The sequence below is a fragment of the Euprymna scolopes genome, chromosome 15 (assembly GCF_053919585.1).
Source record: "Euprymna scolopes isolate OS-2025 chromosome 15, ASM5391958v1, whole genome shotgun sequence".
Lineage (NCBI taxonomy): Eukaryota > Metazoa > Mollusca > Cephalopoda > Sepiida > Sepiolidae > Euprymna > Euprymna scolopes.
In genome coordinates, this window is record NC_136496.1 from 124,170,167 (window position 1) to 124,193,796 (window position 23,630).

Consider the following 23,630-nt stretch of genomic DNA (forward strand, 5'->3'; position numbering starts at 1 on the left):
ATCAACAATTTTTCTCTAAAAAACAACCAAACACCATAAATAAATATTTGAAGATATAAGCAACCTGAAGCAAAAAAAAAAAAAAATTTTGTCAAAATGATTGAACCCGAAAAGAGTTGATACACCATAAAACAAAACCATAAAACAAAAGTTATATAAAAGCCAGATACGTGTTAAGATCAAATACAACTGTCTGGTAATAATAAAATAAAGTCTGGGTAGGTGTTCACTGCAACATCTTTCTCACAGAAGAGATGTTGCGAGCCTATCTGTTTTATCGTTATTTTTATGGCAAGTGCTCGTCTGAGCTCCAATTTATGGTCCCCCCCCCATCGCCAAACTTTCACGAGAAATACTCGTCTAGTTGAAAACACTATCAATAATTTCCCCCACTCTTTATCCATGCCTAAACCTAATCATAGATTCCATGAGCAAAGTTTCTTTCTTAGAACAGCACACCTGTGGAACTCTCTTCCTTTTGCCTGCTTTCCAGCTGACTATAATATGGTCGTCTTCAAGTCTAACGTAAACAAGTTCTTTATGAGCCGTTCCCCTTAAGTAATCCAATTTGCCAAATTTCCACTACTAACAATTATTACGACATTGTCTCATTGACCACCGTACGCTTAGTAATCCTTATCCTCGAGTAGTCTCCAGGCCTTGATAAGTGGTGACTCCTTAAAAAAAAAAAAAAATATTGCGTAGGACACTTTTTCTTACCTTAACAATGTAACCTAGAAGTAATGGCAACCCAAGAGATAACTCCACATTCCCCCAAAGCTCTCAAATTGGGGCCTCACCTACGCATGGGCTTTAAGAGCCTCAAAATGGATAAACGTGAGTAATTTTGGATTCTTTGGATTCCTGTTCTCATCTTGAATGTTATTTTCACAATGTTTTCATCGATGTGACCTCCGACCTTCTACAAGTGTACCTTGTCAAACTTGAGAATCTGCACAGAACTTCGAATGAACCCCTTTATTAAATCCAGAGAGTATCATGCACTTGTTCAGTCAGCCATAACCAGATAGAAGTATTAAGTAATTTGAAACTGTATTTTTTACATATCTTCAACCGCCAGAAGAGTGTAACTTAGATATGAATTTTACCATATTACACCTACAGATTAAATAAAAGGATGTTTGAAATTCCATGCAGAATTCCAGAGTTTGACAAGATACATCCGAAGAAGGTCAGAGGTTAAAGTGGCTAAAACGTGAAAATGACACTCAAGATGCGAACAGTAGTCCAAATAATCCAAATAAAATGACTTCTTAATCCTCATCTCAAGAAGTCAGAAACGCAAGTAATTTTATGTGCGTATTCACGAAAATATAAGATGGGCCTTTTTTTTTTTTTTTAAAAAATCTTATCAATGATTTCGCTTATTCCAACTTGCAGGTGAAGAAGACAACACAAACTTTGTCTTCATAGCAATAAGATGAAGCAAGCGCTCGTTCTTGTCAGACGCAAATTCATGAAAGGCTCGACTGTCAAGATGGCCTCACACCAACTTTATAGCAGAACACAAATATTATCTTTGTGACTGTAAAACTTTTGCCTCAAGAGAAGTAATTCTTTGTTAGTTTTTCGGGTTTTTTTTTTTTTTCTGAAGTTGTGGCTTTTCGTAGATTTAGGTCAGTCTAAAACTTAGAACCGACGACAGTCGAATTCTCAGCTAACCAATCAGATTCTTACGAGGAAGAACATAAACACGCTGAAATTCGTGCACTCATGCAGCTGTAAATATAATTATATATATATAATGTTTAAACTGCTAAACTGTTTTTGGATTAAATAAGATTTTTATTTTCATAAAAAACAGGTTGTGTGTTGAATTATCAAGAAAATCAAGATGAGTGAACAGAGAGAGAAAGTTTTCTTAATTTAATGTCAACGACATCGTAAGATTTTTATCAATAAAAACTCCATCTGACTTTCTTTTTATCTCTTCAAAACATAGGACTGCACTTCAATAGATTTTTTTTTTTCATAAGGAAAACCTTTCAGGGATACACAAACATTTTGCTTTCGTCCATAAAGTAAATCTACTAATGAAGATTTGGTATTTGTCCGAGGCCACGGTATTACTTCTTTATCTGAAGTTGACACTATTTTATTAGGTTGGTGCAAAAATAATGTCGTTTTTTTTTACGTACGTGTGTGTGTGTGTGTGTGTGTGTGTGTGTGTGTGTGTGTGTGTGTGTGTGTGTGTGTGTGTGTGTGTGTCTGATAAAAAACATTTTTGCACCAACCTAATATTAAGGTTCAATTTCGTTGACTATTTCAGACTCTTGCAATACTCAGTTCAAGAGTGGGTGATTAGGTAATATCTCTTCTGCTGCCATGATGATATGCTCCCAGGCATTATGTCTTCTTTGTGAGTAAATAGTGCAGTATATGTTTGTCATGATACTATCCTCTCAGGCATTACCTCCTCCTTCTTTGAGGAGAGGGGGAGAGTAGTGTTACATCTGTTCTGTTGTCGTGATACTATCCCTCCATCATTTTTTTTTGGGGGGGGGGAATGAGAATAATTGTGTAGTATCTGTTCTGTGGTCATGACACTATCCTCCCAGGGATTACCCTTTTTTATTTTTATAGAGATGTAGATTAGTATCTGTTCTGTTGTCATGATATCATCCTTCCAGAGGCTCAGTATAATATATACTATGTCGTCATGACGATCCTCCTACGTATTATCGTCTTCTTTGAGTGTGTGTGTGTGTGTGTGTGTGTGTGTGTGTGTGTGTGAAGGGGGGGTCTGTAGTATATGGTCATCATATGTACTAACAAATATATACAGCTGGAAGAAGCATATTTCTAATAATAATAAGCTGAAATAATTTAAAGAAAATCCTTAAGCGCAGAAACCAACTCACATAATCAGGTAATGCTGGCCAAACATAGGTAAGCTGAAATAGGAAAATTATATAGATAAAGAATATTGCACAAATCCAGTAGAACCGAAACTGCTAGAAATCTCAATCTACTCCACCCTCTCTACAAGAAATAAAAAAAAAACACACTCAGACACAGTACCAGGAGTGTGGGATGATAGAAACACTGAAAAAAGAGAGCCCCACACAAACCTTCATTGGAAGGATACAAAGAGTATTGGAATATCGAGATTTGTTGTCACTGAAATTTCAGTCAAAACCAACGATTGTCAGTGAAAAAAAAAAAAATTAACATTCATCCCTAATTATTTCCATGTAAATATTATTAATCAATTTCAAGGTTAAGAAATTTACTATTTAATAATAATATATATAACGAATACTGATCTAAAGATTCGTCTAGTTTTTATAAATTTATTCTAATTTTTTTAAATATTGTGGTTATTGACAGACTTGCCATAAACGCTCTTTGATCAGGAGTACGCTTTACGAGTAAAACTCCGATTTGAAAAATTCATAATCACAGTTTGGGGTATCTGTCTTAGGATCACAGTATCGTTTCCAATTTACGAATTTGTCTTACTGGTTCATTCTGGAATATTCCAATATTTGTTATTTTTTATGGACCCCCCCACCCCACCAGAAAGTATTCAAATAAAACTCGTTTAATTACAACCACTATAAAAATTTTCCTTTATTCATATACCTAAAATTAAACAGAAAGTTCATGATCAAAGCTTCTTTCCAAGAACCATTGATCTGTGGAAAACAATACAGCAATGCTGCTCCCCACTTGACTACAACATGGTCGCTTTCAAATCCAATGTTAATAAATGTTTGTCAAGTAATCCATTTAAACAAATTCTGATCATTTTATCCATCGTTCCAATCCTCTTGTACTACTGTTCATCAACTGACAATCTCATTAAGTTTTATCCTTGAGTGGCTTTTGACCTTTGATAAGTAGTGACACATAAGTAAAGAAAAAAAAAAAGAAAAAAAAATGTTTCACAAAAAATATGCTTTTATATACATTTATTTTGTTTGCAATAAAAAAAAGTGCACAAATTGAATTTTCTTTAAAATCTTTCACTACATTTTATTTACCTCATCAGCAGGAGATTACACAAGGCCAGGTGAGGTTTTGAAAAGCCAGTGCAGTAGATGATGTACACTATCTGAGCAGCACTGTCAGCATTCCCCAATAGGAGCGCTTCAGACAATTAATAATAAATTATCCCTTTCTTAAAGAAGGAAGGTAAAACTTGGGTGGGTGAACTTTCTAGGACTGAACAGAGCCACACCGAAGTCTGACATCCAACAAAGCCACTGTTAGACTGATTGTCAAGGACGTATCTTCGACTGGTACAAACCACACGAACTCAAGTTGTGCCAGGCATCAATATTAAAAAGAAAATGTTATCAATAATATACTTTTACAGACCTTAAATTTTACACAAGTATTTCTTTCTCTTTAAACTACTAACAAAAAGTAAAGTTTCAAAGTTAACGTTAGTAGTAGTAGTAGTAGTAGTAGTAGTAGTAGTAGTAGTAAGAAAACTGTTCCACTTATAAAACTGCAGTTCATATCTATGAACTGCTGCTAGTTTTCTGAAATTAGATCCTTATAACTACAAATAATAATAATATACTAGAATATCCGTCCCAGGACGAGTAAAAGTAATTCCTTGAACAGAACAGTTTTGCGACACTTATGTTCCTTTATGGAGATTAAAATCAAGATATAATGATACTAAACCTCATGTCTAGAATACTTATTCCAATTTGGATCAAAATTTAGTACAAGATTTTAATTCTAAAAACTCTAAAATTTTAAGCTTAAGCTTTAAGGGCCCTTAAAAAACGAAATTAAGATAATCATCTTTAATAGATCTGAAATAAATTAATTTTCAAATGGGAAGTTGTGCCTATATTGTCTCCCTTAAAAATTATTCAGAAGAAACTAAAATTTGGTGAATATTAATTGATTTCTAATACTCGTTAAATTTTGATAAAAATTGGATACATCTAAAGAGACTTCCACCTCCTCTCTTTCCATAAAACTAAATTAAACTAAATACAACCCACATTATCCATTCTTATGACTGAAAATCCAAAATTATTCACTCTTATGATTAAAATTAAAAAAAAAAACGGCAGTTAATTAGTTTAGGAGTGAAGCTTATACACATAAACATATAATCATACATGCACACCTAACTTTATTGAAATTATTCATTTTGATCAAACACCTGCCTGAATTAATAGAAGCAATAACATCATGAGATTTTCATTTGTGCATAAGAATGAAATTTTTTTTTTTTTTTTTTTTTTTTTACAAGGGTGTCACCACTTATCAAGGCCCAGAGGCCACTTGAGGATAAGGGTTAATAGGTATACATTAGAAATGCAACTTTTCTACTTTATTTGGATTTATAACTTGAAAATTATAGAAATTAAAAAATAAATAAATAAAAGTCATATGGATCATAGAGATCGGAGCAGGAATCCTCAATCATTCTTGGGGAACGTCAGACGTTTGAGGAAATCAAATACCATAAATATACGGAAAATTATTCCAATAACTATCACTTTACTTCTATACCATTTAACCTTATCAATCAATTTGTTAAATTCAAAAAAAATTATGTCATTTTGATTTCCGTTTTCTGTTTAGTGGAAGTCATGTTGGTGTATATCAAAGAAAAGTCCTTTCTGTTTACTGTTTATACATTATCGTCTCCAATTTCCTTATAATTCAAAATGTAACAATTTTAATTTATTTTTTCTAACAGATTTTTTTGCTTGTATTAAATACTTTTGATGTAAAATATTTTAGATGTTTATTTTATAACAAATACTCTATTGGATCGGGATTCAAATTATTTATTGTTTGATGCAAATTTAATTGGTCTTTTTTTTTTCAAACTTCTTGCAAAAAGTAAAATATTTTAGGTGTTTATTTTATATCACAAATACTCCATTGAATCAGGATTATATTTTGTAAAACTATTCTAAAAAAAAAAAAAAAAAAAAATTATTTTTCAAAGTAAAAAATAGAAAATATATAACATTTTTTAAAAACAAAACCATTCTGAAAAAAAAAAAGTTTCAAAATAAAAACTAAAAAAATAACATTTTTTTAAAAACAAAACCATTCTGTAAACGAAGCATTTTGAAGTAAAAACTATTTTTATATGTAGACTTAAAATTAAACTTGAATTACGTAAATATTAATCAGAAGGGAATTATCCTTGTATACATCGGCATGACTTTTGCTAAACAAAAAGCGGAAGTAAAAAATAACATAAGCTTTTTATTTATTTATTTTTTTTTTATTTAATCAATAAATTACATCTTTGACTTCCTACTTCAAAAATGTATCATTATAAAATGTAAAGAATAAAAATAAAAATTAATATGATGGGTTCTTCATTTAATCCTGGGCAAATCCGCATCTTCCTGTTTGCTTATTATGAGAGTAGCTTTGTGGTCATGGAAGTTCGTTGGGACACAAAACAAAGTGATCAAAATTGTGCGCATATGGCTCCACGCATACATCCAATTGAAGTAATAAAAGCAGATAAATATATTTTGAGCCAATCAGAAGCATATCTGTTAAATTGTCGTATTTGCCATTTTTATATAAGGCCAGATTTTGATCAAGAAATCGGTTGAAGCAAAAATCCAAAAGAATGCTAACATTCAGATAAATTTTCTTTTCTTTGTCCTAAATATATTTCTCAACTCAAAAACACGTTGTCATACGCATACATACACATTTATAAAAGAATGCTTGAATCTCTCTCACACTGTCGTATATAAGTGAATTGTCCCCCCACCCACACCTTATTTTTTGTTGCATATACACTTGAACTGTAAACAAACATTCTGTGTTTTCATATTTACAGAAACTTCCATTTTAGAATATTTATAAAATACTAGACTATCCGTGACCCGTTGGGTCAGTATGTTATATTAGCTATGAAATTAATGTAGGAGTGTGACACTTGTGACGTAAAGAAAATAGTTATTTGTAACATAACAGAAACATTTCTATGAAAGTATACTAAAATGAAAAAAGAATATAGATAGATTTCTATGAGTCGTTCTGTTTATAATTGTTTATTTTTGAAAATAAAAACAACTTACAGCCATTAAATTATAAGTAGTTTGCCATACTTATAGGTAAATGTGCACTGAACAGATACCGTAAAACTTAAAGTTAAATTCAAATTTTGATATATCTTTTGATATATCTTTTAATTTAAACGTAAAAAAAGAAAAACAAAAAAACAATTGGGACGCTGAAAACGTACACAGTAAAACAATACGTTTTATTGTTGCATTGATTATTTATTTGTAACAAATTAAAAAATCTTTTTTTGGGGGAGGGTTATTTATTTATGTTGGTAGTGTAGAAGAAAATGTATGAATGTTTTTTAAGAAAAAAAATGGAGAATAAATCAAAAAAAAAAAAAAAGGAAGACAGTGGGTAAATCGCCATTGTAAAATGCTGTCAATGGGTTAAAGTAGATTTATTTGTAAGAAAATTGTGTTAAAATAACTTAAATGTAATACGGAAATGAATGATGTAAAAAAAAAAAAAAAAATGAAGAAAGTATTAACAATTGTTTATTTGGATAATTTCAACGTAAAACAAAACAAAACAATTAGGGCGCTGAAAATGTACACAGTAAAACAATACATTTTATTGTTGCTTGATTATTTATTTGTAAATATGTTGTTTTTTTTAATTTGCGTTACAAATAAATAATCTACACAGCAATAAAGCGTATTGTTTTATGGTGTAGATTTTCAGCATCCCAACTTTTTTTGCATTTAAATTATCCAATTAAACAATTGTTAATACTTTCTGCTTTTATTTTTACATCGTTCATTTCCGTTTACGTTATGGGTTTATGTTTATATACGCATGCGCAATCAGAAGTTGTAAACCAGATGTTGGGTTACAACACTCGTTACAAGGTCATTTGTATTTTATAATTATATAGATTATTTTGTGAACTTGTGGTTTTTGTACTAATCAAACTGTGTTATTTACTGTATGACCCCCCCCCCCCGCTCTATTGAACAATCTTGCGCAAATTTCCTTTCTTCATCTATCTACAACTACACAGAAGTTCCATGATCAAAGATTCTTTCAAAGAACCATTAATGTGTGGAATACAATAAAGCAGTGCTTTAAGAATATTTCCTGAAACAATTCTATTTTTCACAAATTTTCAAGAAGAAAAATACAAAAAAATAAAAATAAATAAAATTAAATCAAAACAACAATAAACAAAAAAAATCAATTATGATTTTAAATTTATGTAAAATATATCCCATGATGTTCAACCTTTTTCTTTAATTAAACATTTTTTTCAGTAAAAGTACAGAATAGTTAACACATAACTCAAACCAAATTATATATATGTATATAATTCATATGAAACTCGTTCAAATAAAAATTATCAACATTTGCTAGAAATTATTTTTATTTTTGTTTACAAATTTTCAACTACTAACTATTCAGGACTTTTACTCAAGATAATGCGATTAATTAAAAAAAATAAATAAATAAATAAATAATATGTTAAAGCATACCAATTTTGCTTGTTTTCTTGTTTTTCCGGGTGAAGAAATACCTGAAAAAAAAAAAAAAAAAAAAAAAAAAACATTGAAATAATAATAAACTAAACTTAGAAAATAAATCAAGACATAATAAACTTGAATTACGATTTCTACATCGTGAAATGGTATAAAAACAAATTTTAAGAAAAGAAGATATTTGTACAAAGAAAGAAAGTTTTCTCTGCACTTTAAAATTACAAAAAAAAAAAAAAAAAAAAAAAAAAAGCATGTACTTTGTAGTAAAAAAAAAACTTATATGGCTAAATATTCTTAGTTGCATATTTGGTCAACTTTTATACATCATTCATTCTATTTTTATTTATAAAAACGTCAACATTTAAGTTTCATACTTTGATATGACAGGCTGACAAAAAAAAAAAACCCAAAAACCAGTGCAATCTTCTTCAATTCTCACACCATATGGGAGCAATAGAAGACATGCAGCAAGAGTGGAGTATTCTCCTGGAATTTGAAAAATTAAGATTGACAGAAATATTATTTTAATTCTTCAGACTACTGTTCCGTTGATGTAACCTCCGACTTTCTTCAGACGTATTCCATGCAGTTCCTGGAGTTTGGCAGAAAGATTCCCCCAGTTTGACATCATACACCTGAAGAACATTGGAGGTTACATCGACCAAAACGTTGTGAAAATAAAGATGAACACAATAGTTTGAAGAATCCAAATAATCAATCCTCATCTAGAAAATTCTCGAACAAGATATAAATACTAATATTAAAAAAATACTTTTTAATAATCAATACTATAAATACTAATATTAAAAAAATACTTTTTAATAATCAATACTATAAATACTAATATTAAAAAAATACTTTTTAATAATCAATACTATAAATACTAATATTAAAAAAATACTTTTTAATAATCAATACTATAAATACTAATATTAAAAAAATACTTTTTAATAATCAATACTATAAATACTAATATTAAAAAAATACTTTTTAATAATCAATACTATAAATACTAATATTAAAAAAATACTTTTTAATAATCAATACTATAAATACTAATATTAAAAAAATATATACTTTTTAATAATCAATACTATAAATACTAATATTAAAAAAATACTTTTTAATAATCAATACTATAAATACTAATATTAAAAAAATATATACTTTTTAATAATCAATACTATAAATACTAATATTAAAAAATACTTTTTAATAATCAATACTATAAATACTAATATTAAAAAAATATATACTTTTTAATAATCAATACTATAAATACTAATATTAAAAAAATACTTTTTAATAATCAATACTATAAATACTAATATTAAAAAAAAATACTTTTTAATAATCAATACTATAAAATACTAATATTAAAAAAATACTTTTTAATAATCAATACTATAAATACTAATATTAAAAAAATACTTTTTAATAATCAATACTATAAATACTAATATTAAAAAAATACTTTTTAATAATCAATACTATAAATACTAATATTAAAAAAATACTTTTTAATAATCAATACTATAAATACTAATATTAAAAAAATACTTTTTAATAATCAATACTATAAAATACTAATATTAAAAAAATATATACTTTTTAATAATCAATACTATAAATACTAATATTAAAAAAATATATACTTTTTAATAATCAATACTATAAATACTAATATTAAAAAAAAAATACTTTTTAATAATCAATACTATAAAATACTAATATTAAAAAAATACTTTTTAATAATCAATACTATAAATACTAATATTAAAAAAAAATACTTTTTAATAATCAATACTATAAATACTAATATTAAAAAAATACTTTTTAATAATCAATACTATAAATACTAATATTAAAAAAATACTTTTTAATAATCAATACTATAAATACTAATATTAAAAAAATACTTTTTAATAATCAATACTATAAATACTAATATTAAAAAAATATATACTTTTTAATAATCAATACTATAAATACTAATATTAAAAAAATATATACTTTTTAATAATCAATACTATAAATACTAATATTAAAAAAATATATACTTTTTAATAATCAATACTATAAAATACTAATATTAAAAAAATATATACTTTTTAATAATCAATACTATAAATACTAATATTAAAAAAATACTTTTTAATAATCAATACTATAAATACTAATATTAAAAAAATATATACTTTTTAATAATCAATACTATAAATACTAATATTATAAAAATACTTTTTAATAATCAATACTATAAATACTAATATTAAAAAATATATACTTTTTAATAATCAATACTATAAAATACTAATATTAAAAAAATATATACTTTTTAATAATCAATACTATAAATACTAATATTAAATAAATACTTTTTAATAATCAATACTATAAATACTAATATTAAAAAAATATATACTTTTTAATAATCAATACTATAAATACTAATATTAAAAAAATATATACTTTTTAATAATTAATACTATAAATACTAATATTAAAAAAATACTTTTTAATAATTAATACTATAAATACTAATATTAAAAAAATACTTTTTAATAATCAATACTATAAAATACTAATATTAAAAAAATATATACTTTTTAATAATCAATACTATAAATACTAATATTAAAAAAATATATACTTTTTAATAATCAATACTATAAATACTAATATTAAAAAAATACTTTTTAATAATCAATACTATAAATACTAATATTAAAAAAATATATACTTTTTAATAATCAGTACTATAAATACTAATATTAAAAAAATATACTTTTTAATAATCAATACTATAAAATACTAATATTAAAAAAATATATACTTTTTAATAATCAATACTATAAAATACTAATATTAAAAAAATATATACTTTTTAATAATCAATACTATAAATACTAATATTAAAAAAATATATACTTTTTAATAATCAATACTATAAATACTAATATTAAAAAAATACTTTTTAATAATCAATACTATAAAATACTAATATTAAAAAAATATATACTTTTTAATAATCAATACTATAAAATACTAATATTAAAAAAATATATACTTTTTAATAATCAATACTATAAAATACTAATATTAAAAAAATATATACTTTTTAATAATCAATACTATAAAATACTAATATTAAAAAAATACTTTTTAATAATCAATACTATAAATACTAATATTAAAAAAATATATACTTTTTAATAATCAATACTATAAATACTAATATTAAAAAAATATATACTTTTTAATAATCAATACTATAAAATACTAATATTAAAAAAATATATACTTTTTAATAATCAATACTATAAAATCTTCATTTTTTTTATAATACTCATTTTTTTATACTTAATATTCAATATGAATATTTTATTAAAATATTTAGATATTTTTTTATCATTGTTTCTCTTAAGAATATTAACTAAAATATTTTTATACAAATTATAATTTAAGAGACTAACTCTGCATTTTTTGTGTCAATAAATGAAATTACTATTTAAAATATAAACACAAAACAGTAAATTGGATTTTTCGGACTATTTTTCTCATCTGCAGTGTTACTCTCACAAAACTTTGGACGATGTAATCTCTGACCTTCTTCAGGTGTGTTTTGTAGAACTCTCAAATATTTGTCAACCTTTTGAAATCGACAAAGAATTTGGAATATGTTCACATAAACAAGCAGTGCAATGGATAAAAGTGTTTAGCAAACGTTAGTTCCAAGTAATAGTTTTCTAGCAGTTGAAGGTTCAAGCCTCATTATAAGCAATATTAACTAAAAATAAAATAAAACAATTACATAGGACTTCTACCTGGTCATGACTGATGGAACAAGAATAATCTTCCCTTGTGGATTAAATAATAGGTTTAGTTTGAAATTTCGTATACATTCTCAAGTTTGTTAAGACAAGCCTTAAGAAGGTTGCTGGTTACATCAGCTGAAATTTTGTGAGAATAATATCAGAGATGAAAACAAGTCGTTCGAATATAAAAAAAAAAAAATTGTTTTTACAATTTCTCTTCCTTGAATTTTTATAGCAATATGTTTTTAAAAATTTCAACAGAATTAATCCATAATGTTTTATACTTATACAGAATATAGACCCTGCTGAAACAATAACGTTATTATTTAGAAATCCATTCTTAACATCGGTAGGCGACTATTTTTAAACTATTCTATACTTTCACCTAACAATTTAATAAACAAATAGTACAAAAAAAAAAAAAAAAAAAAACCAGACAGGTAAAAAATTGAATTTAACTTGAAAATCCTATCTAAAAAATATCATTCTGCATTTCTAATTTCTTTTTTGAAATAATATCCAATGTGAAAACAATAGTTCGAATAATGCAAACCATGTAAATTATCAATCCTCATCTAAAAAATTCCACTACGTCAAAAAGAGCAAACATGTAGTCATGGCTGTTAATGCCTCCAAACTTACTGCGTCTGAAAACTCTCCCCAGAGTTCGAGTAAAATCAGCAAAACCTGTGCCCACATCTGCAGCAAAGTTGCTGATCGAACGCTGATACACAATTAAGTTTTCCATCCTGAATGAATTCACGACGACAACAACAGCCAAATAATATATTTTTTTAAAAACCGAGTTTTCAAAGCAGATAGAATATAAACTTGACCAAACGCGAATGATTTGTTGATAGAAGTTTTTCAATAATGAAGCGCTCCAAGATCAAAGTGAACTTGCTGGATTCAAGCAGAGCCCTGCAGTCATAAAATACTGCAGATTCTGCTGCTGAAGGGTTGCTGCTAGCCTAAATGTCAGTTTTCCATGTTTGTGTTTCACTCAAATTACCAAAATAGATGCTACATAAGAGGGCGACTGGACAGCAAGATGCTGATTAACAGGCAAGCTAAAACACACACATACGTGCAGACCAACTGGGAGTTAACTTGCATTGATCAACTTAGCTTGATAAAGATGCGGACCATGTACTGGATTGGACGAAAAATAATCAGTAGAGGGTGGGTAGTTTATATATATATATATATATATATATATATATATATATATATATATATATATATATATATATATATATATATATATATATATATATATATATGTGTGTGTGTGTGTGTGTGTGTGTCTATAAACAAAAAGTTCCTTGTTCAAGTTGTTTACGTCTTTTAGTTGCTAAAATGTCAAAAGTTTGAAGGAGACTCACTCATTTCAATGAAAGTATTTCAATATGATTAATTTTATCAGATTTATTTTTTTAAAAATAAAAAAAAATGGACAAGCTTTAAAAACGAAATCGATAGCACTGTCCTTATTGACTTGCCTCCTAACAAGGACTGAATTAGACACAAGATCAGTTTTTAATATGAGGAAAATCTAACTAAAAAAAAAAAAAGAAAAATAAAAAAGGGGGAGGGGCACTGAATTGGAGCAAAAATAAAAATTGCTTCAGTTGACAAAGATTTCTCTTTTGTTGATCAAGAATCGAAACTATGAAATACAATATCAGAACAGATGCTACATTTTGCTCAGAGTTAAAAATGTTTATTATATATACAAACTTGTATCTACTCGACGTTACCAGGAGCCTTATTACTTTAATAGTTTGTTTCCCTTTTGGGGTTTGTATTACTGTACACAGATTCGAAAAAGTTGTCAAAAAACAAATATAGAACAAATAAATGTTATCAAAGGCAAGATAAGTTACTTTTCTACCTAACTGGATATAATTCACGTGTTTTTATTCAGTGTAACATGTTTATTCAGCTCGAAAAACATGCAATGTTTACCGATGTATTGGAAAATTCAAAATGGCAGCCGACTGTCTCTCGGAGAGGGTACGTTTGGGAAAAGGTATTATAAATAATAAACTAGACAAAATACTGTTAGAAAACAACCGAATACATGTCAACTTATGTCACGGTAACATATATTGAGCGAATTTCTAACAGTATTTTGTCTAATTTATTATTTATAATACCTTTTCCCAAACGTACCCTCTCCGAGAGACAGTCGGCTGCCATTTTGAATTTTCCAATACATCGGTAAACATTGCATGTTTTTCGAGCTGAATAAACATGTTACACTGAATAAAAACACAAAAAATATATCCAGTTAGGTAGAAAAGTAACTTATCTTGCCTTTGATAACATTTATTTGTTCTATATTTGTTTTTTGACAACTTTTTCGAATCTATGTGTACAGTAATACAAACCCCACTTTTGTTTTTAAATCAAATTATATATATATATATATATATATATATATATATATATATATATATATATATATATATATATATATATATATATATATAAGGTTAAATTTAAGTATTATGGTATGGTCTGGGCATTACACAAATTATTGTAAAATTATTAATTTTTTTAAAAGAAAATGCGATTTTAATCCATTTACAAAATTATTAGATGCATTTAGCTTCCAATATCTTCAATTTTTTAATAGATTAAAACTTTCTTTTTTTTTTTTTACATAGGATTCACCACTTATCAATGCCTAAAAGTCACTCGAGGATAAAGGTTAATGAGTGTATGGTAGTTAGCGATAAAACAGCGTATTAATTGTTAGTGGTAGGAATGAGGAAGAAATTAATTATTTAGGGAAGAGAGGGGCTCAACAAGAACTTGTTTACATTGGACTTGAAGTCAGCTGGAAAACAGGCCAGCGGAACAGAGTTCCACGGACTGGCAGTTCTAAGAAAAAAGCTTTGTTCATGGGGTTTGCATTGAAATTTAGGCACAGATAGAATCATAAAATGCTTCATTCTTTTTTTTTTCTTCTTTTTCAACTACAAAAAGAAAGATGAAAAAAAGCTAACTTGTTCACAATAAAACTGAAACTATATTGTTTGATTTAATTTCCTATTAATTAAAAACTATAATATTATCAAGAATAATTTCAATTAATTCAGTTGTAATTATGCCCTTTCCTATCCAATCAATCCAGGTTACACACCAAAAATTAAATATTATAAAATGTCTAAAAAAAATAATGCAATATGGTGTTACTGGCTGGGAGCAAGATGACATAGGGCTCACCATTCCTGAACAACACTAAATCTTCATCTCTACAAAAACTAAAGCTAAAATATATCCTTTAGTATTTGTCAATCTCCATGGAATACATGAAATTTTACAATTACATAGTAAATTCATTTTTTTTTTTTTTTTTTAATTATTTTCTTATTTTGTTCTAGTTGGGGATGCCAGAAATTCACCCACTCCAAGAGATCTTTTTTAAGCTTCCAACCGTCTCTTTAAGTGCCATTTTTAAAAGCCTCTCTTGCACTTGGTTCACCAGGTATATTTACCAGATAGTGTCTGAATGGAACTTGAATAGTATAGGGAAATGTGTAACATGTTAAAAGAATGGATGGCAGTTCTTGGGTTAGTAGATGCAGTACAGTTGAGGTAGCAAGGTCAGTTGCCAGGGGAAAGCCAAAGAAAGCATGAGAGGAAGTGATGAGGATGAATTTGAGAGAAATAGGGATAAATAAATAAAAAACCCGTCCAACACATGCCAGCATGTGATACAGCCATTAAACTGAGTATGACACTGACAATGAACATCCTTCAAAAATGGAAGGTGACGGTGATCTAATGGTTAATGATACAAACTGAGAACCTGGTTGTTTCAAGTTCGAAATCTTTGTCAACTGAAGCAATTTTTATTTTTGCTCCAATTCAGTGCCCCTCCCCCCTTTTGTTCCACAAAAATCATTTTCACTTAGGATGTTGGCAATCTTCTTGTGGTCTCTCCTGTAATTACCCGATGTCTTTTCAGGAAGAATTATGGCTAGAAAAATATCGAGGAAACCAATACCAGCAATAAAATCTTTGGATTCATACGATGATGATGAATTTGTCAAAAATGTCGTTTAATGTTAAATGAATTTAAAGTTAAAATAAGTTAAATGTATAAACAGAACCATTCACATCAAAAGATGTGAATGGTTCTGCTGCTGAATTCCTCTTAATATTAAAAACAAGACTAAAGAAAAATCCGTATGATGTACTGCAATGAAACTAAAAAAAAATTTTTTTTAAGCAATTGAAGAGAAGTTTTAGGTATGACAATATACATTTTGCAAGTTTTAATTATCCTTGAGTTATCTCCCTTTGTTTTAGAAAATGGCGGAAAAGAGTCACTCTTTGCTTACTCATAAAATTTGATTCTCTTATTTTAATATAAAACTACTTGATCAGCTTAAGTGATTTTTGGACTACATTTTCATTTTGTCATAATCACAAAAATTATTATTTTTGTTTTTTATAATATAGAAGAAATTCTGGACAAGAACAAAAAAGCAATAATAATTACTAATCTAATATAATAAAAACATTTCATGTTCGTCCATTGAAAAAATTAAATCGTCTGATCAGCAAAGATGGTGACTAATCATTTTAAAATTAATTGTTCCAAAATCAGATTATGCTGTCGTATTGACTAAAACAATAAAAACACTTTAAATACATTTTAAGAATTTTATTGATTTAAAGAATAATTATCTGACAATTATTTTCATGGTAAGACGGTGAATATTTATTGTTTAAAAATAATTAGAGGCAGCCATCTTGAATTTTTTATTTTACTTGACGGCTCCACTTTTGTATCTCGTGAGAAGAGGAAAGTGTTCTCTTGAAATTATTAAAGATGTTACACCATAATATTTACATTAATATTTTGCAGAAAGTTTCATATTTATTGATTGAAGATAGAATGGGGGTAGGAAGAGAGAATAGAGGAGATAGAAAGAGAAAATAAGGGGGAGAATAATTTAATAAACCATTTTTTTTAACTAACTTTGTAATCCTTATAAAAACACGATTATCAACCAATTTCAAACTTAAGAAACTATTTGTTCAATAATATATATACATAAAAAATACTGACTCAACAGGGTTACAGGTTAGTTAATATCAAAACTGAATTCATTCATAATGACTAGATTGTCACCATATTGAGAATAAATCGAATCTCATCTATATCTTATAAAAATATATATACTTTATCTATAAATATAAAAGCGAAGATATATGTATGTATGTATGTATGTATGTATGTATGCTTTTCCTCGATGTCCACAAAAGGCTTCTTTCAGAGAAGCGCTCGCTCGCTTCACAACTTCTTAAAACTTTTTATATCATCTATAAATTGTAATATCTCACAGTTAACCACGGAGCTCGCCTGTCTATTTAATTTTATTGACTTTCAAACGTTAATTATTCCACATTTCCCGCATCGGCATGCGTTACATTCGGTTTTCGGGATAAACAAAAAGCGAAACTCGACTCTAATCACAGGCCCAGAGCCAGTGGTCTCTAGAGAGCTAAGTAACGTTTGGTCAATGTCGACTTCGTCATATCAGACGGTAGCTTTCATTTCGAGACGAGGGAGCGGGTTTTTAAAAACAAACAAACCGATTTATTGACCTCAATAAAAACTGTCCCGCACAAAATGCTAACTGCTGAATAGCTATCGCCGTCACATCAATGAAAAACGCACACCTGTTTTTTTTTCACACTTTACTATTTTCCAACTACGCGTCGTCAAGGCTTCATTTTTTTTTCACAGGCACCTGTTTTTTTTCACAATTCAGGTTTTTTTCACACACACCTACAAACACCCGGGCAATGCCGAGTACCCCTCGCTAGTATAAATATAAAAGCAAAAATGTATGTATGTATGTATGCATGTTCGCTTTTTGTATATGTCTGTAAAAGGCTTTTTTCTGAGAAGCAGTCGGTCGGCTCACAACTTCTTAAAACTTTTTATATTACATATAAATTATAATATCTATGAGTTAACAACGGAGGTCGCCTGTCTATTTAATTTGCTCGACTTCGGAAAGATAAATATTCAACATTTTTCGCTCGCCATGTGGATTAGGCTTTTTTGTATAATAAAAGTGACACTAATTCTGGCGGTATTTTTCCGGTCGTGATTGCCAGAAATGTCCGAAAGCAATCAGATTTGATCAATGTGGAAATATTTTCCTTATATCAGACAACTGCTATTCAATTTGGACATGGTCTCCCCCCCCCCCAACATCTTGGGAAAATAAAAATAAAAAAGCGTTCCCGCAGTAACTAAAATACTGTCCCGCAGTCAAAGTTGACCTCATTAAGTCATTAAAACGTGCACCTGCCAATTCTACATAGTTAAATAAATTCAAACGTGTTTCTATTAGTATTTCGCGGTGGCCCAATGGTTAACGTCGCATTTTTTTTTTCACACTTTAATTTCCAACTTTGCCTCAAGGGTTCGGGTTAGATCCTCATACTCACCTATCAAAACTTATTTTTTTATTTTAACCCCACCCCCCTGGAGTTTTGATTTACCCAAAACCACACACACCTCCAAACACCTGGGCAATGCCGGGTACCCCCCCCCCTAGTTTAAACTAAAGATTAAAAACAAAATTGAAGATATGGTGGAAATTAATTTGCAAATTCAGTCAAAAGACATTTGCTGACCAAGTTTTTAGACTTGAATGATGAATTCAATAGATTAAGAATAGTTACAGCAGTTTCATTTAATTACAGTTAAAATGTAATGTTTGATTGCAGTTTGATTGAAGTCTCTTAAAAAAATGCTTTGCGTTAATTGAATTTAGTTTTAATTAACCATTCTCTTTCACACTAAATGATTAATTTATTAGCTAACTAGAAAAATACCTGTCCCAGGACAGGGAACATTGTCTGAACAAAAAAGTTTTTTTTATTACTTTGATGTCGCCTTAGAAAGATTAACATTAACAGAAAATCATCCTAAACCTACAATCCTTAATTGAATTGTTATCAAAATTCATTACATAATTAGTAGTCTATAAAATGTGTAAAATTTAAGGCATAAGCTGAAGGGGTCTTAAGAAATTGAGATTCAGGGCATCTTTTTTAATTGATCTCTAATTCAAGTTGTCATCTATATATATATATATATAAGGCAAAATGTATGTGTGTGTGTGTGTGTGTCTCACAAAAATTTTTGGCAGAAGCGACAGAGTTTCACGAGATCAGTATCATTTTGAAGGGCGACCCTTCAGACGACAAATATCGAAAAATTGGCCAAAGACATTAATTCCTTCACTCTCAACTGGGCATTTTTATACAGGGAGGGGTCGCTTTTTTTGTCGATATTTTCGAAAGTCATCCCCTCTTTTCGATTGTCTAGCCTTAATTTAAACCTACGTCACTTCTGGTTTGGGTGGGGTCAGCAAAAACCGTCCTCTCATGACGAGATCGGTTCTACGCATGCGTCAGACGATGTTATAACCTGATTTAGTTTAAATATTTGAAGAACTGACACAATTTCATGTATGTTGTGTTAGCTCAGTTGCTTAGAGCGTTGGTTCATTATCTAAACGTCTTGGGTTTGACTCGTGGTGTGAGATTTGTTTCTTTTTTTTTTCGATTTTTTAAATTTAAATATTGAAGCAGGGTTATTTAAGCCATTTTTCACGTAACGTTCGTTTTTTTTTTTTAGCTTTTTTTATTTCGCTTATTCTTAGGTTTTCATTAACACCCCGACCGACCACACACACAAAAACACCCGGGTACCAACCGATTTTTAAAATTTTTTATTTAAGCCATTTTTCACGTGTTTTTTTTTTTTGGGGCTTTTATTTTTCAGGTTTTTTAAAGTAGTTTTAACGTTCGTTTTCTGTTTTCTTTTTTGTTTTTCCGATTTTTACATTTAACATCGTTCGTTTGCCTTATGTTAGTTTTTTTTGTGTTTTTTTCTTATGTTTTGATTACCCCCTCCCCCGCTTTATTTTTCAGATAAGTTTTAACATTCGTTTTTCTGTTTTCTTTTTTTTTTTTACTTCGCTTATTCTTAGGTTTTCATTAACAGCCCCCCACCCCTGCTGCCACACACACCTCCAAACACTCAGGCAACGCCGGGTACCCCCCCCCCGCTAGTCTATAAATATAAAAGCGAAAATGTGTGTATGTATGTTTGTGTGTTTGTGTGTCCGCTAAAAACTTTCTACAGACAGAACAAAAATTCACAAACTCTGTATCATATTGAAGCTCCATCCTTCGGGCGAAAAATATCGAAAAATTAGCCAAAAACGTTAATTTTTTCACCCCGAAATCGACAATTTTCTACAGGGGGGGGGGTCAACAAAAACCGTCCTCTCATGACGACGACCGGTTCTATGCATGCGTCAGATAAGGTCATGACCTGATTTAGTTTAAATAGTTGAAGAACTGACTGAATTTCATGTACGTCATGTTAGCTCAGTTGGTAGCGCGTTGGGTACATTATCTAAAGGTTTTGGGTCCGAATCGTGGTGTGAGAAGTCTTTTTTATTTCGATTTTTTTTTTATTTAAATATTGAACCAGTGTTATTTAAGCCATTTTTCATGTTTTTCTGTTTTTGTTTTTTTTTTTACTTTGCTTATTCTTAAGTTTTCATTAACACACCCACCCCCGACCACACACACACACAAAAACACCCGTGTACCCACCGATTTTTTAAATTTTAATATTGAAACAGGCTTATTTAAGCCATTTTTCACGTGTTTTCTTTTTTGGTTTTAACGTTCGTTTTTCTGTTTTCTTCTTTTTTCTTTTCGATTTTTACATTTAACATCATTCGATTGCCTTACGTTAGTTTTTTTTGTGTTTTTTTTTCGATGTTTTGATTTTGATTTTCACAAGATCAGTATTATTTTGAAGCTCGACCCTTCGGACAACAAATACCGAAATATTGGCCAAAAACATTAATTCTTTCACCCTCAACTGGGCAGTTTTCTACAAGGAGGGGTCGCTTTTTTGCGAGCCATTTTTGCAAGTCATTGTATTGGTTAGATTGAATTGACTTTGCTTACTTTTAACGTTCCGAACTTTCAGTCACGTCATGGAGTAGAGGTAAGATATCAGATTTTTTTTCACTTTCTTTTCCACCTTTGCGTCACGGGTTCGAGCCTGCCTGCCTACTACTACTTTTCTTTTTTTTTTTTTTGTTCAACACACACCTCCAAACACCTGGGCAATGCCGGGCATCCAGACTAGTTCTTTTAAGTAGAGCAGAAAAAGAAAAAAATATGTATAAAAAACGTTTTGGTGTAAACAAACACCAAGGTTAACGTGAGAAGTAACCTGATTGCTATTTGTGAAAAAAGTTAGTGCAGAACGGTAAGACGGATTCTGAATGACATCGCATACATCATAAGATGCACAAGAGGGATGCAAGCAAGATGTTTGTCATCCCTCTGTCAGAATCCATGAGATTTCAAACTGATTTGACCTGCAATGAATGTGGGTTTATTATCACGATAATGCTGATCTTAAGTTATTGAAGAAGTAAAAAAAATACACAAGTTTTTTATTTTGCTTTCAGTTGTGTTCTTATGCAACAGATGTGGTAAAGAATGCACCTCAGTTGGATGTGTCAGTCGCATGAAGGTCTGCCAGAACAATGGAACGATGCCCTTTAAAAGGGTTCTGCAGATTTGCCATATTTGGACAAGAATGTAAGTAATTGGCAAGACTAAAAAGACACATTCATTCACTTGTTTGTTTAATGAAAATATTAGGGTATGGCAATACTTAAACAAGAAGTGCAGCCATCGTGTGTGTGTATATATATATATATATATATATATATATATATATATATATATATATATATATTAGTGATGGGACGCTTCCAATATTTTTACAGATTCCATACTAAATTCCTGATTCTAATAAATCTCTAAATATTTAACTATAAAAGTTATTTTTTCCCCCAATTACTGTAAAAACACATGTAAAAATGTGCAGATATATAGATTTTAATTTTAATATTAGTTTAAAATCAATAAATATTTATTTTATCATTATTGCCAGTAGTGGAAGATTTTGCTTTAAACAAAATCAAATAAAAAAAAAAAATTATGCTTAAAGGAATCGTTTTTGGCATCGGAAAATAGCCACAAATTTCCACGATTCCGATACTGTAAAAAGTTACAATTTTTCTGATTTCCAATTCGTCCTCTCAACACTAATATATATTACGATTATAACGAACTCTGTATCATTTGGATTCTTCGCACTACTGTTCTCATCTTGAACATCATTTTCTCAATGTTTCGATTAATGTAATCTCCGACCTTCACATGCGTCATCTACATACCAAAACCACATTGTTGGCTTTAGTGGTGTTGATCCTAACGCCATTTCCTCTTACAAAGGACCTTTGCTACAGTGGTTAGAATATTTGGAAAAAATTAATTGTAAAAGTGATAGTCTCCTGAGGGTTCAATTCTCAGTGTGGGTGACGGAAAAATACAGTCGCAAGTTACTTAGGACCTCTATTCAGTCATGGCCAACAGAACCCGATCATAGTACCGTGAAGTAAATAAAGGGTTCTGTTCAGAATTAGTTCAACTAAAGGAAAGATGAGGATAATAGTCCGCAATAAATAAAAATTAATAATACTCATCTCAATAATGAATTCTAATTAAATAATATAAATATTCAACGTTCACAGACTTTTAGTATTGGATTTTATTGGATTTATGCACCTTACTACTTCAGTTTTATTCCATTTTAAAATTAATCCTTTCAATATTTGCCTTGATTCAATGTTTTTATTTTACCTAATTTTGAAACTTTCCTTCAAAATTTTCTTCTTTAAAATTATTTTGCTTGCAATTTTTAAATTTATGCTAACCAGCAATTCTGTTATTTCATTAGCTTTCTTTGATGAGAAGAGCTTGTCTTTGAAAGTCCCTAGATTAAGATTCAGTCCTATTTTACGTGCTTGAACATTTGATCATATATTTTTTCTCTCCATGTGATGGATTTTACCATTTCTGTTATGCCTTAAGCTAAGGATTCTGTCTTTTATAATAAACTATGTGGATATTTTGGTTAAATTATTGTGTGATATAATAAAAAATATCTGTATATGCATATATACTAGCATGGTGACCTGACGTTGCCCGGGATTGAATGATGACCAATAAATGCTTCACACTCCTATATTTTTTCTCGTAATCGAAATCGGTGAAATCGCCTATTTTTCAATCAAATTGATTAATTGCCTGCTCTAGTTGGAGACCCATCTCAGTGTGCCGAGAGGAAGCTCACATGTCTCCCCACAGTGAC

At 28.8% G+C, this 23,630-nt stretch overlaps 1 protein-coding gene across 11 annotated transcripts in view; it reads right to left on the minus strand.

Moving 5' to 3' along the window:
- LOC145294110 (membrane-associated guanylate kinase, WW and PDZ domain-containing protein 1-like) overlaps window positions 1–23,630 on the minus strand; it is a 664,188-nt gene that overhangs the window by 84,911 nt on the left and 555,647 nt on the right. For all 11 annotated transcript variants that reach the window (XM_080141199.1, XM_080141205.1, XM_080141202.1 and 8 more), the window contains one exon: window positions 8,511–8,551. In XM_080141199.1, coding sequence (XP_079997325.1) covers window positions 8,511–8,551 — 41 coding nt within the window. The remainder of the gene's footprint in view (window positions 1–8,510; window positions 8,552–23,630) is intronic.